The sequence below is a fragment of the Pyxicephalus adspersus genome, chromosome 4 (assembly GCF_032062135.1).
Source record: "Pyxicephalus adspersus chromosome 4, UCB_Pads_2.0, whole genome shotgun sequence".
NCBI classification, from domain to species: Eukaryota; Metazoa; Chordata; class Amphibia; order Anura; family Pyxicephalidae; genus Pyxicephalus; species Pyxicephalus adspersus.
The window spans coordinates 44488443-44504704 of NC_092861.1; the positions used below are offsets into that span (position 1 = coordinate 44488443).

A 16262-nucleotide genomic window follows, 5' to 3' on the forward strand; every position below is an offset into this window, starting at 1 on the left:
CCAAAAAAAGTCTTTTTGTAAGGAGGTACATTTATGGCCACCCAAAATATAGACATGGGCAGTAATGATGTTTTAATGTTTTTTTTTTGCCCCCACTCTTTATTTTTAATGGTATCCAGGTGACATCATGAAAACATCATGAAATGTATGGTATGCAGGCAATACTAGTACTACACTCTCTCAAGTAATCTTTGCTGTGATGTTGGTATTTCCACTTTTCTAATATTTATATATTCAAATAAAATTGCAAACTCCAATTTACCTTAATCTTACCATAGTGCACCTTTCACAGAGACCTTCTGTTTATATTTATGCAGCTAGGGATTCCAACTAGTTGCAAAACTTGATTCCAGTAGGTCCTTTTGCAAACTTATATAGGAAGCCCAACCTTACTGTACTTTTTTTAAACCCTAATTAACCCCAATTCCAACCTGTTATGGCCTTTATGCGTACAAATAAGATTGCACACAACTCGTAAATCATGATTAGATTTTCTTGCAGACGGGGAAATGTTTTAAATTAGTTTTGTGATGTTTCCGATTAGGGGCTTTGAGTGCTAGATGATGTCAGTACAGAGCTTTTCAGTTCATGTTGTAAAACCAGCAACATGCCTATTTCTATTAATAATGACTTATCTACTTAGCACTGTGAAATAAAGGAAATATTTATATTAACAATACAGGAGTTTTAATTTTTTTTTAACAGAATTAGCAGAATCTAAAACCGTGAGAAGTACATTCTGAAGATGTTCTCAGCAGGAAATATGAGCTACAGCAATATATAAATACAATATAAACAATAAAGTAGTATATTTGGTAGTTTATTAGAGTGTTAATTGTTCAGCCATTCCATAGACAGTAAAGGAAGCGGCTAATACACTCATGCCACTCTGCTGTCTCCTTCTAGCAGTAAGCTTTTGTTAGCACATGAGCACTGCAGCACGACGGGTGGGCTCTTGGTACTGCTTCTCCTTTTCTCTGTCTGTGCTCAATATCACAGGGGATATCAAGGCAAATGTGGGGACTTGCAGGGCCTGCATTTAATGCATTTACTTTACATTTCCTAATGTATTAATGAATAAAGAACTTCAGTAATTTGTGTATTTATATCTGTCAAGAGTTAAAATGTAACTCCCTCCATCAATTAACCTCCAAAGTGAATCCTTAACATTTTACCTTTTCTACACAAATGTTAATCTGTTCTTTAACCTTTATTCCCCCCACCCTACCAAATAGCCACTAAACAGATCTTATGAAAATAAAAAATTCTAAAACATAAACTCTATTCTGTGACAAGAACATGGCAGTTCCAAAATCAATCCCAGTGTGTTTGGTAAATGTATATATTTTCCCAAAAGCTGAGGACGTATTTTAGGGCTGCCATATACATGGAGGTGCCCTTCTATCTCTCAGCTGTTGTGACTTTTTCTACTGAAATATATAATGTTCCATTTAAACAATATTCCATCCTAATTACTTTTCTTGTGACTAAAAAATGTCCCTCTTTTAAATAGACACTTTTTTTGCAGGTCCAAGGCAAATATCAATATATACCGTATGCTTGAATTTAGAATTGAGGATTGAATATTACAATAAATCTCACGGGGCATAGACTAGTTTGCCACCCTTCCTGAGGTTTTGCGATCTATAGTTGTACTATGAATGCTTCAGAAACTAAATACGGTACTTATAACACAATACCCAAAGTAAGGATGCAATAACATTTCAGAAATGTCTAGTATCTATCCTGAAGACAAGCAACAACATTATGTTTATTGGGATTTCTGTTTAGGATAAGAATCTCATAACCTGCTCCAACCAATGTCTCCAATTATATGTTCCACACACAAGTATTTCAATTATTGTGTAGGGTCATCCACTCATTGTGACTGTGCTATGTATGCTAGATTCTGTACAAGATAAGTATTGCCTTCCTGCTCTTTGTACAAATGCTCATTGCATGGTTTTACTGGGAGGCTATTAGATAATTAATGAGCGGTGTATTCAAGCAGGAAAAAGAGGAGCCATTTACTTTTCCTCTAAACACATCCTTTCTACTCTCTTATCCCTGCTGCAGCAATCATTTCACTTTAAAATAAATGAAGTACCCGACGTAAGCTCAGTAAAGTAGTTGCAAAACAGGAAACAAATTACCTTGCTGTTTACAAAATTACCAACTGCTTGGTCCTGCCATTATCTCATAGAAAATACTAATTACTTTACGCACATGCGATTAAAGCATTCAATCAGTTTAAAGGAAGCACCAACACAGAGACTTCAGGCATACTGTGGTTAACCAGGAATCCAAAACAAAATCTACCTACAGTAACAATTTACGCTTGCATGTCTCTGCTGCTTAAAAGGTCACTTTTAATTGATTGCTCCATTATTTAAACAGTTCATTTGTTTTTACAAATATTGTTACTGTAGAGTTCAATAATCTAATTACACTAATTTTTATTAAGTGTTCCCAATTAACCCCACAAAGTATTGGAGATAAGCAACAAAAATATATGAAGGCAGTTGTCTATATTTATAAGCAGTAAAAAAATAAAAATGAATTACTGACTTATTGAATATGAAAACAAATGCAACTTTGATAACCATGAGTAGCCAGCAGAAGTAAATACAGAACATGAAAACACAGATTTTAATGCAAAGTAATTGCTTGAACGTAACCGTGTAATCAGAGGAAGTTTTCTGTAAAATGAAACATGAAAACTTTACAAAATAAGTTGGAAGCATCTTGCAGCATATGCTTAAAGTATTAAGGGCTTAAAGCATTTCTCTACCTAAAAGTTTGATTTACCAAGTGTCACCTTACTTTAGACAATAAAATTTTAATTTTAGTTTTGTTCCATATGTGCTACTTCCAGGCTTTTTGCATCAGTGCTCTGCTAGTTAGCTCATTTAGGGTTATTTTGTTACCTAAGCAAACTGTGTAATAGGGACCTTTCTTTCCAAAGATAGTCATTAATTTGAGTGTGACTCTTTACCCCCAGTTATATCATAGTGTAGAGACATTACCGGGTATTATATTTTAAAGAGAATTACACTAGAGACTGTTGATCTAGGGAATATCTGATTGCCTTAGGGAATAAGAAATGGATTATTTCCTGTAAATGTGGATTATTTGTACCTTCCTCTGTATTAAATGTGTGTATTGGTTTCTGTGTAGAATATGCAGGTTGTAGAATGTTTATTTCCCTTTGTGGTCTTATTTTCCAACCTATGTGGGCTAAAACATAACTACTAGGGGGCTATAGTGATTTGTATGGTAGAAGAACCATGTGACAACTGAAAGAAACACAAATGATTCAAGCATTCCCAAGTATACTTTTTTTATTTAAACATGAATGAAATATTTTCATTTGACATTTATAATTTTTGCTGTGTATGTAAACCTATTTAAAATACACTTTAAAGTATTCTTCGAAAGCACACTTGCTTCCTAGGTGTAAGCAGGGATCTCTCTGAGGGGGTCAAACACATCCCCTGCTGAGTCACAGGGCCAGATTTATTAAAGCTCTCCAAAGCAAGAGAGGATACACTTTCATTAGTGAAGCTGGGTGATCCAGCAAACCTAGAATGGACTTCTTCAAAGCCATTTGCTGTTTGCTAGCAAATGTTTTGAATCCAGGAGCAGATGCATTGCAGGTTTGCTGGATCACCCAGCTTCACTGATGCAAGTGTATCCTCTCCAGTCTTGGAGAACTTTAATAAATCAGGCCCAAAGGCTCAGTTCTTCAATTAGCAAGGAGCATGAACTTTGCACTTTTCAGAGTTTTAAATCTGACTTACTACTCTGTGTGTGAAGGCAGATATTTATCTAAAGGAGACTTACACATGCCCTTTTGAATCAAAGCCCCAGCGCTCCAATCAGCAAGAAGCACAAACATTACTTAAGGCCTGACTTACAAGGGGGCATATTGCACCTCTGCAGAGAGACCTTACGCAGCGTGGCAGATGTCCAGACTTCATCTTCTGATAAGAGACAGGCATTTTTGCTCAATCATATATGTTTTATAATGACAATTACTTATAAACCATTGTATGCTTTTTGTTGTTATGCACCTTGAAGGTATTGAGCTTACCTAAACCAATAGAACTTTTGGGATTTAAACCAAAAGTGGACAAAACCTAATTAAGTAACTTGAATTTAGTGCTGGTGTTAAACCCCAGATAGTTTTTCATAATGTGAGGAAAGTTTAGAACCTTTGCTGGGTTTTTACTGCTATCTTTGTCTTCACTGTAATTCACTGTTCACTGTTTTCTGTCCTAATAATGGGTATTCTCTAGACTGGAAGTGAAAAAAATCTCTCCGTGGGGAATACAGGCAGAAGTTAAAATACATTTTTTATTAGAAAGGTTATTGTTTAATGTTTTCTGTTGTCTGCATGCTGTCCCAGTGATGGTGTTCATCAAGACAAGAATTGAAAACCTTCCCGGCAAAGGACCAGGACAGCAATAAAAACCGATTGGTGGTTCTAAACCTTCCTTATGATGTACATGACAAGAAACTTTGTAATCAAAACTTTAAAAAATCACTGACCTAACACAAAAGATGAATGCCATGGGGTTCATTTACAAAAGTATTTTACGCAGATTGGTTTGCACAGTAAATTTACACTCACAAAATTGAATTCACTTATCTTAATGAATATGGTCAAAAATCCCAATCATGTTAAAGAAATTTAACATAACATCAATTCTGCTATCATATGATTGGATGCTTGAAGTCAGCAATGTTCCCCCTTTAATGTGATAATTCATAGCCTACACTTTTTTTAGTAAATTATCCTGATTGGGCTTGATTTAATAATGTTCTCCGAGACTAGGGACGATAGATTATCATGGGAGAACCTGGGAGATCACATGTCAACTAATACCAAATCATTTTTAGGAAATCAGCTGTTGTGGACAATGGAACTTCTGAGCACGTGTAGGTGTTACATCATCAGTGGCCAACCAATGGCCAAGAACCTCAGAAGTCCAGGTTGGTGAAGATGATGGCTTCCTGCGATCCGGCAATTACAGGCCGTGCAGTTGCACGCAGGCATGTGCTATAATTGAGATGTTGAACATGCTTACTGATTATGGCAAAACTACACCACCCACTTAGGGGTAAATTTCCATTTTAAGATTCTCTCAGTGTACACTAATCAGCCACTCAGAACTGAGGGAGTGTAACTGTTTCTAGTATTAGAAATCCTCATGAGTGAACATACTTTGATGTGAAAGAACTGTTTGAAGTAAATGAAATGATTTGTTTCTGAACAACACTGACACTTTCTTTAACATAATACAATGAAGCTTAACCGTGGGTAGGTTTATTTCTAAACATGGGGAACAAAACCTGACAACGTACACTCATAAAACACTTGTAAGTGCCAGCTGCCTAACATTTGCATGGCATAATAACACAGGTGCTAGCTCAAATGTTTATCTTGTTGGTTGTCACACTAAAAAGAGCGCAGACTTTAATTTTTGCACTTTAGCTGCAATGCAGAAGATGAGAGGAAGACAATAAGACCTAAAAGGCTAAATGTGTTGAAGATCGTATGGAACGCAAGGGTAAAAATGAATGATTCTCAACTGTAACTCAAAATGGAAAGGAGATTTATTTCAAAAAACCATAGGAAGCCTTGGAATTATTGTAATGTGGCAGGGCATAAACTGTAATGAAAAAATATGAGAGAAGGAAGAGGAAAAATTAATTTGGTGGTTTGAAATAGATCTAGGTGATCAGACTGAGCAGTGCGGAATGTGGAACCTCTACATAGGCTATTCAAATGTAAAGGACTGATTATAAGGCTGGAGTTCATTTTTAGGGTACAAAATATGATACTAAAGGCTTTGTATAAGTATAGGCTTCCACTGCTCAAATCAGTTTAAGGTTTGTTTTACATTTCTATTAAACATTGTATTATATTTATATGAATATTTAGTGCGAATGAATGGGATAAGGAAATGATCTATACAACCTCTCCGATGTTTATGCTTTAGGAATTTATTAAAGACAATAAAGCATGTATATATATAAACTTAGAAATATCATCTATATTATCAATATGTAGAATTGCTGCTTCATAATAATTAATTTTAGCTCAAATTGGGTAAATTAAAAATTCAGACAGCATGTTCTGACAAAGGAAATTAAAACAGTGCCATTTTGGTGGTCGCACCATCTAATTGCAGAACATTATGGGTTTTCTTTTTTTTCGTATTTAGGCTGTCAAGTCGAGTTGACAGATGAAATAAATATTTACTGTAGAAGGGGAAGCATTTATTTCCTGCCCCGTCCTTAGAACAATCATACACATTATACAATTGAATTAAGAACCTAGAAAGCAATTGTCACACTTCCCTAAATTCTCTTGGTGCATTGTCTCTTCAGTTGACACTATCCATTAAGTACTACAAGGCTTTCCTTATTGCAACAAGGAAACGTGGAAAAAAAGACAAAATAAATAAAGAAAACTTTCAAAATCTGGATTCTTTTATTGCTATTGTAATTTGCAGACTCTTTAATTTAGAAACTCTTCTGAATGAGAACACAAGGGTCACCCATTAGAAAGTAACCATTTCCTGCTTGGCAGTACTACGAGTGACACATATTTAAAATGTTAAGTGAAGTTATTTATCAAGATAAGTACAATTGAATGAAGGGATGATGGTGGGCTAAGATTTTACAAATACAATTTCCTTGACCTAATACGTTCATTCCTTTTGACTAAAAGAATTGCACATAATGGTAATCATAGATGGGTAACTATGTCACCATTAAAAAAGACAGAAACATATCTGCCAGTCTTTGCACCTATACCAGCTGTGACTTTTCCAAGTTAGAAAAGTCTGAAGGCTTGAAATGGTTATAATTTTTTACCATTGCACCCCAGGGTAGTTCTATACAACACCATTTTTTATAGACAAGAATGTTCGCCTTAGAAAATAATCACCAGCAGATATCTTATATTTATTGGAGAACAGTATCCACATTGTGAGAGCTGGCAAAAAATCTCACTAATAAGGAGGTAGAGGAAATTCTACTTGCTAAACATTGCATATAAAAAAATATTGCTAATTAGGTAATGTTATGTTATCATAACAGTCATCTCGTGTGTATTCGGCAAAATGAATGTGCTGTGTCAGCTGAATTATTTATACTTTGCATTAAGGTACTTGAAAAAGAAAAATTCCCTGAGTCTGACCAAATCTCGAATCACTTTGGATCAGATGCAGATTGGCTAAGCCCTACAACACCTATCATTCACAAGTTTAGTACATTGTCAAATCTTCAGAAAGCAAATTCCATAATTCAAAGCCCAATCCCCAAATTCCATGTTATGATCTGAGGTAAGAACAGATCCAAGATGGAATTGATTCCTATTGGAACTATCTGATGAATGTGATCTCAATGATAAAAAACACAATGGAAATCTGGGTAAAGCTGAAAAACGTAAGCACCCTACAAGGTATTTCATTTCCACTATTGTAGTTTGTATGTTATACGTGTACCTGGATGTCTTATGAGTACTCTGGCCTCCAGACACTTACCAAAAATATATTGGTAATCAACTGGCTTCTAGTTAGACCCTTAAGTATGAATGGACAATGTGGTTGATCTACTTGAAAATAACTCATTTATTTGGATGAGATAAAAAAAAGGTCTGTTTGGTAACCCACATAAACTAATTCATAATATTATTCTTTTACTGATCAATTAACTAAGCTTGCTAAGTACAGTCAATTTGATTCATCAAAAACTTAGAGAACAGTCTCAAAATGAGTGTGATGTCACAAGACTGCTTTCCATGGGCTGGATCTCAGTGGTTTAACCTTCTATACTTTCTAAGTACATTAAGTAAGTAAATGAATTACTTCATATGATGTAGCATGGAGACTGCAAAATCCTCATGGATTGGTCCTCATGGGTCTGTGCAGTGGTCATTGTTCTGGTGTTAACTGGCATTGGTTTATGAAAATTGTTATATGCTCAATGTCCAGCACAAGAACATCATCCATAAAACATAGTCCAAAAAGCTATGCAGTGCTTCATGAAAGTAAAGAGACTCATCTTTGTGGATACAACAGACCAGAATATTGTATCATATTTTCTGTCTACCATATTTCACTTTAAGAATAATTTAAAACAACAACACATATATGCATTAGCATCAGTAAATCACCTACCCAGAGTTACGTTTCATTCAGCTGATATTGGCTTTGGATGGATTATTTAAAACCTGTTTTAAAAACCTGGTACAGCCTGTTGCATCTATCCTAATTACAGTGAGTGAGGCCAGGGCCTAACAATGAGGACAGCTCATGAAAGAAAACATCAGCACCTGCATCTTCAGAAGTTAATGACTGAAATCCATTATGTCCAGTATGAATATGTTAAGATTTTACCTCTGTTGGCAGGTGCTTTGTGATTTAACAATGACCTGAAAATCCCCCGCTTGATGGAACATTTATTTTATAACAGTCAATTAAGGCTAACTTGTGAACAGAGTAATTCTACAAATATAGTAAGTACTCATCAAGCAATTCAGCTTTACACGCTGGCTCCTAGATTTATGTATATATTAATAACATTTCTACATTTGACTATTATGGGTGAATCTGGGTGACCATTCCAGGTTTGCTGGATCACCCAGGTTCACCTAAATAAAAGTCTATCTTCCCCAGATTTGAAGAGCTTTAATAAAACAGATCCAATATTTATAGCGCCACATCTAGCAAAACTAAAATGCCACAAAGGACTGAAAGGTAAGGAGCATATAAAGCGAGATAGTAAATTATGATCAAATTATTTACATTGGTTCACATTGTAAGCATGTTACTAAGCAGGTTAAAATGTTTGTGCTTAATTTACCTTGTACTTATAAACCCTAAAGCATGTATTTTCGTTATACCAGTGTCATACCTGAATATATAGCCCACTAATAAGCTCAGTTTGAGATAAAAATAATGTGAAAAAAAGATCCTGTGAGTCACAAATCATAATCTTCATTTACACATTTATATTTTATAAATTTGTATTTCATAATTTTAAATAATAGAAGGCAATAATTAATGCACTTTAATGGCTCATGCCAACAATCTCCTTGTGCGGTCCATTCTGACACTGGGAGATACAAGTGGGAGATTCCCTCCATTATTCATTTTTGAATCAAACTGATAAATTCGATTTCCTTATTGATTACTTTAAACAGATTGTTATGGCATAAACATGGCACTCAGGTAATCTTCTACTTATTACAGTTTGCCTGAGCTAATTTTATCTTCCTATTTTGCTCTGTTGTCTTATACACTGACAAACACACCATGCAAAAATAATTATCGTGCTATACACAAAGCTGGAGACTGGAAAATAGCTATATACACATATGAAATACATATACAGGAGCTGTTTTGCCTGATTTCTCTTTCTGTGACTCCAGCCCAAAAAAGTGCACAGCCCTGTCCAACACCATAGCCTGGTAGAAGATACCACTTACATTCAAGGAATACAATGATATCCTCCTTCTTTCCCCCTACAGTGGACTGGATAATAAAAAGTTCAGCAACATACTGCTGACAATTCTCTGCTCACTTTCTCCTCCTTTTGGCATGTTCCTTATCGATTCCCACCTGACTGGCTCCCATTCCTGTCATTCCCTCATCCAGTTTGAACTCTGCTTCTATATACACTAGCTGCATTAAAATTTGTTTTCAAGTATTTTAAGATGTAGTTGTTTTCTGTGTCAGATTTGCTACTTTAGCGTATTCAATGTTACATTTTGTTCATGATTTTTCATTAGGCGTTTGTAAACTTTGTTGTTGCATTTATGCCAGGAGTTTTGTTTTACTTTTACCAACCAGTATCAAAAAAATATTTTGTATTGTAAAATTTAGGAAACATATACTGTTTAGTAAAACTGTAGACACCATGCAATTCTTACATACTTACAAGAATAGTTAAGCTAATAACAGTGAATGGTTGCAAATAAATTCTTAACATATTGTGGGCTATATTTTTATCATGCAGCCAACGAAGGAATGACTGTCAGAAATCTCTGGACATAAAAATACTGCTATATCTGCAAAAAAGCAGAGTAAGCAAATTGTTAATGAGGAAAGAGATAAAGTGAAGGGGATTTGTGGTTTGGGTATGTTAGAGAAAACTTCTCAGATATCCTTTAAGAAAACCTCAGCCTGCCAGCTCATGTAGTTAATGAGCATTGGAGGCATAATTTACCTCTTTAATAGGAAGCTATGTAAAATGCAGGAGGGCAGTGGACCTCACAAGGTGAAGGGGACATTCTAGTAGACATTCCGTATGTGAAAATGACAGAAGAGGTTTATTTCTGCAATGAACTTTTTTTCATTAATATTTGCAATACACTACGAAAATAAATACCAGGGTAACTATAAGTAACAGGTTCATGTTGTATGTTTGAATACAAAAATGTTATGTAACAAATGTGAATATATATATTGCATTTATGTTGTATCTGTTATAGGTGGAGTTATGGTCAATTTGAAGTAACCAAACAAGCTTTGCATTGCATACAAAGGATACCATCTAATGCCCTGGGCTTTTGATTTTTTATAGAGGCTTAGTTGTAGAGCACCAGTACAACCCTCTGCCTATAAATACCTTATAAATGGTAGTCTGGAATTTTGAGAATTGCAATTTGTGAGCCTGCAAATTTAGCAGGCCAAGTAATCCCAGCTCTACCCATTGCAGGCCGCTTGCTGTTACTCATATTGGAAGTTGCATGGTCAAAAATCATGTACTTATTGTATCCTTTATACTGCACTTTGTTTAGTGGTAATGCAATTTACCTGGAAAATATAGTCAGTTTTATAAAACTAGGAACCTTTATGCCAGGGATATACAAAACACAAAACGCCATAGCAAACTGCAAAATTTATTTGGTTCCTCAAATTGCCGGCCCATTAATTACCTTTCTCTTTCACACTGCAGTCTATGAAACTCATGTTAATGATTCAGAAATTGACACCCCTCCCCCCTACTTGTAGATTTTGCTATCTAGGTATACAGTTAAAAGTGGACTACACATATGAGGGAATATCCTGTGCTTCATCATTGGACCAGTAATAACAAGAATGGCATATATATATATTTCTGCAATGCCCAGAAGCATCCAGAAAATTACAATGACATCATGTTGAGGGGTTGCAGCAAGATCCGTTGCTGTACCTCCAGTCTTTACTCCTAGAAAAGGTGTGACACAATGGGGGGACTAATAAAATTGTTGGGGCATTTTTCATTATTTTAGAATTTTTCTGCACTCCAGTATACACAATTATCTCCCCAGAAACCATGGCACTAATGGAATGATGATGAAATAATAAATAGAAATGATGGCTCTTTATTACATTCAGTGACTCATACAGCTCTACTACACAGTGCCTAATACCTCTTTAATATGCACAATGTACAGTGCCCCTGATTCATCAAGCAGAATCGGATTATCGGTCGCGCATTCGTATTATCGATGGCCGCGCGTACTTTCGCGCTTCCAGCGAGCGCGGATTTTATTGATGAATCAGGGGCAGTGTCTTTTTGTCCAGTTTCATATATACAGTATATATATATATATATATATATATATATATATATATCGATCATGTTCCAATATTGAAGTTTTAAACATATTTATTGAAGTGTAAGCAGAAGAAGATACTTAACATGCAGGCTGGGTCACCAGAGTTGAAAACTCCACCACCCCCAATGACTGAGTATCACAGATAGAGACATAGAGAATTTTCCCCAGATACATGGGCCCAATGATACAATGAAAAGACTTAATCAAAAGACTTAATTTACAAACATGACCCTTTCAGCTTTTAAAGTACAATTTGAGGTGAAATAAATTGTTTCTATTTCTTTATGGTCTTCTTTGGTAAGCAAGATCACTCTGCTGATGTATTTCTTACTGTAATGCATATGCCATCTTTTTTTCTAAGCCTCCAAGCTTCAGCAATGTAAATGGAATATTGTGAGAGCAGCAAGCACAGGCTAGTCTTTTTAACAGCCCACACAGGGCAGTGTAGGCATCTCTTCATGTCGACTAATCATATTATAGGTCTAGGATAGATTTACAATCAGATTTGCCACTAAGAAGTTCATGTAATCTCCGTTGAAGAGTGACACCATTTTATCTTCACACGATTCCCTGCCTCTCACACAAGTAATTCAGTTGCTTCCACACTGTCAGTTCTGACAGGCTGATTTAATCTTCATCCTCCTGCATGCTTCTGACCACTGTGCTGAGTCATTAACCTTGACTCACATAATTGAATTCAAGGTTGATTGCCTGTGACCCTTCTCAGTAAGGTCTTCAAAATGTACATATTCATTATGAGCTGCATTGCTAAACGGATTGCACAGGGAAAGCTGTAGAAATCAGGTTACTTGGTATGCAGGGGGCGAGGAGGGCACTAATTGCATGTTTGAGTTGAGGATTAGATTATGAAAAGAGAGCGAAAATGAAGATAGGTCCTGGACGGCTCTCTATCACTACCGCCAATTGATATCCTATTAGTACAACTCATTTCTCTAGCGTTTTATGATCAATTTAAGATGACATTATGATATAAATGATCTTCTATTTCAAAGGCTTTGGCATTTGTGGAATTTGTGTTTGGCCCTTATAAACCATTAAACCAATGGCTCTATGGTTACAACATAGTGCATTAAATCTTTTTCTTATAATAACTTAATTGTTAGCTGCCATTTGCTGGTTTGACATTTGCTTGAAAAAAGGGTCACTATACTATTATCTGCTTTTTTGTTGATCTGTTCATTTTATAATTTATTTTATTTGACTTTTACAGTGGACTGCATATTCTTTTTCTAAAATCCAACACCAGACAATTTGTACTCCCTTTAGTTAACCTGTATCTAAACCCCCCTCAAAAACTCTTACAGCTGGAGTTGTTTTGGCTGCATTAGGTTTCTCTTTTTCAGTTTGTTTCCTATATTTTTATATAGCAAGCCCACGTATAACACATTTCCTGTCCCTGAGTGGCTGCGCTCACCCCTCCACTGTATATACAAAGCGATCCATGCTTGTCTCCAACAATACATTAGGGTACAGGAAATTAGTAGTTTACATAGGTAAGAAGGGATTGTTGTATGTTTTTCAGCTTGGCCTAGAGGAAGTGACAATGACAATGTATTCATGGCAAACTCAACAGGTATTTTCTGTACTCCCTGAAATAAAAAAAAACTAATGTGGCCATTAGTTTGAAGGACAGGTAAACTACAATAATATCATAAATTTTGTTTTTTGATGAATGTAGCCTTTATTTACAATATGATGCATTTCAAGAGTGTTTAAAATTTTTTTTTGGCTAGTATAAATTTACCTAAAATTTATATTTTGCCTATATGCCTCGTTTTGATGAAGTCAGCTAACAGGCTAGTAGTGGAAGTATCCTCTTTCTATGTTGATGGATGACAGATGGAAGCACTTATTGAAGAGTTCAAGATTGGCATATCTGAGAACAAGTGGAGTGATTTTGACTAGATTTATTTCACCGCAAAGTTATCAGCATTTCCACCAGAAAAATCTACTCAGTTTTAGCTCATTAAGCTTCTTTGGTAGAATTTGCAAAAAATAAACACATTTTATTTTAAATGGTTTATTTAGGGTAGACTTGTTTATTTGTTTAATTACTGTTTGTCTTGTTGCTTTTTGTTTTTTTTCCATTCCATTAGGACTCCAGTGCGCAACAAAATTTCAAGGAAATAAAAGATCTCTTTATTATTCCCCAGGCATGACCACTATAATGACTAGTGGTAGAGTTGTTTATAGTAGAGCACAGAGCAAACAGAAGAATGCACAATGACATAAGGTGTAAAGCAGGTCCTAGGGCAGGGGTGTCAAACTCTGACCCGAGGGCCAAATTTGGCCCCCTAAAAAATTCTAAATATGAATTGCAGCTGTCCCAACACTTGAAATAGCGTGACTACTACAATTCCCGGCATCACTCGCATCTATAGACCAGCGGCCTCTCTGCCTATGCATGGCCCCGCATTGGACTGTTTTATAGACGCACGGAATTGTAGTAGCGGTGCTATTTCAATGAAGAGACTTGAAGAAGAAACCACTCATAACATTAAACTCCTCATTGGACTATTTTCTTGACACAGGAAATTGTAGTAGCCGTGCTATTTCTCTATTATAGGCTTGTTCCAAATTGAATGCTAAGCAAAACCTCTTTGTTTCCATATGAAAAGATTTCATATCTAATGAGAAGGAAAAACTTCCTCAATTTTTTCAATAAAGTTTGGCCCGCAACTTTGTCTAAGTTTTCAATTTGGCCCTCTGTGTATTTGAGTTTGACACCCCTGTCCTATAGTATAGTACCAGGGATGGGAGAGATAAGACCACCTTCATTATTTTACCTTTGACTGGTACACCAGTCCTTTTGAATGTTCAGGCTTCATGGCATGTTACTCAAACTACTTGCCTAAATTTGTTTTTGTGTTAAAAAAAAAACACTTTACCAACAAACATGTGGTACACCAGTAAATAAAACAGTCTCCCATAAAGAGAATAATATCACCTTCCATTCTACACATGTCATCATCATCCTTTTCCCACTCCTCTGCTTATTTTCCAGGACACAGTAAAACATTAATGTGTAGAGTTAGGCATTATTGCCAAATATAAAGTTTGATAAATTATTAGCACTTACCAGATTGTGAATAAGCCTGTTTTATGCCCCTTTGTGATGACATTAGGTTAGTATCATCACAGTCCAAGTCATCATCAACTCCAGCTATCTCCATTTTTCTGTTCCTCACTGCTGTATCAGTAACCACACAGTTCTCTTGGGAACAGTTTAGTCTTCTCTTTAGGGATTTCTTGTTAGTCTTGTCTGTCATGATTAGTGCACAGCAGTTCCCACTACAGCATACAATGTAATCACCTTTGTCCTGCTTGTTTTGTGTATGCAATGTTGCTTAGCTACATGTTATGTTCATAAGTGTTTACCAGCATGAGGTGTAACAATTTAAACATATGTGTGCATAATCCTTATCTTTCACTATCATGATCTTTACACAACTTTAAGCTTTCTGTTTTATAAATTACAAAATGATGCAATCAAAGTACATACTTTAAATAATTAAACATGTCATTCATGTCATTGTGAAAGCTGGATCACAAACTAATACTTTTACTAACTTCTTCCTCAAAGTCTGCATTTCTTTCGTTTTTTTTTTTCAAACTGAACTCTGATGTTTTTTTTAACTTAATCTTCTAAATGCAGTTATTATATTTTGTCTCATTATAAAAGTGGTCAGAAAATCATTATTATTCATTATCTGTGGTGCTATAAGTCTCAGTCAATTTCTTTGGAATGTCCAAGGGACTTAGAGGGAGAAAGCAATTCTATGGGTGGTGCCGGGGTAGTTCTTCTCTCCTCTGTCCCTATAGCTGGAAAGCTGATTCTGCTCTGTCTGGACCCGCATAGTTTCACTGTGTAAGCCCCTCTTCCAAGCCCTTGTAAAGTCTTTACAGGGACTGCAAAGCATCCATTGCTGGGAGTAATAAGAACAAATCTAAAATATCTTCCAAACTTGGTGACCTGTGACCTTTAGGAGGCAGTAGGCATATCAGCAAAAAGAAGACAATTTATATTCTGCCCTCACAGCCCAACACCTCCGGTGTCATACATAGGTCTCAAACTCTGCAAGCAATAATTACATTATAGTGTGCAGGTAACCCTTTATTTCTATTATTTACTGAAATCAGGACAACTAAAACTCTATATCTAAAACTTGCTTTGTACCTTCTACCTCCATGATGAACACTTTTATCATAATAGTAGTTATCAGTTCTTCTCTGTCTCTGAAGACAGTACCATAATTCACAAAATGTAGCTTCTTTGTTTTGTGTCTGTGTTTGTGCACGCACCTCATTAGCACAGGAGGTACAACCCTGAATACTATGTTTCATTGAACTGCTTTGTGACTCCACTAAGTGTAAGTTTAGCTGATGTCTGTGTGATGAATGCACAGATGAATGCAAATTCATTAGTGAACTGGGTGATCCAGCAAACATGGAATGGATCTGGTCCAGGATTCAAAATATTGGCTAGCAAATTACTTTGAATAAATCCATTCCAAGTTTGCTGGATCACCCAGCTTCACTGATGAAAGTGTATCCTCTCCAACCATGGAGATCAGATCCACAGTATCAGCACATTGCTGGGCAGACTGCATTTGCATGCAGA

The 16262-nt window shown here is 35.8% G+C and overlaps 1 protein-coding gene across 1 annotated transcript in view; it reads right to left on the reverse strand.

The window, feature by feature from the left end:
- Nucleotides 1-14904, reverse strand: part of LOC140328433 (uncharacterized) — a 105546-nt gene extending 90642 nt beyond the window's left edge. Inside the window, exon 1 of the mRNA XM_072408022.1 lies at nucleotides 14721-14904. Within this exon, the coding sequence (XP_072264123.1) occupies nucleotides 14721-14814 (94 nt within the window). The 5' untranslated portion in view covers nucleotides 14815-14904. The remainder of the gene's footprint in view (nucleotides 1-14720) is intronic.
- Nucleotides 14905-16262: the final 1358 nt, after the last annotated feature.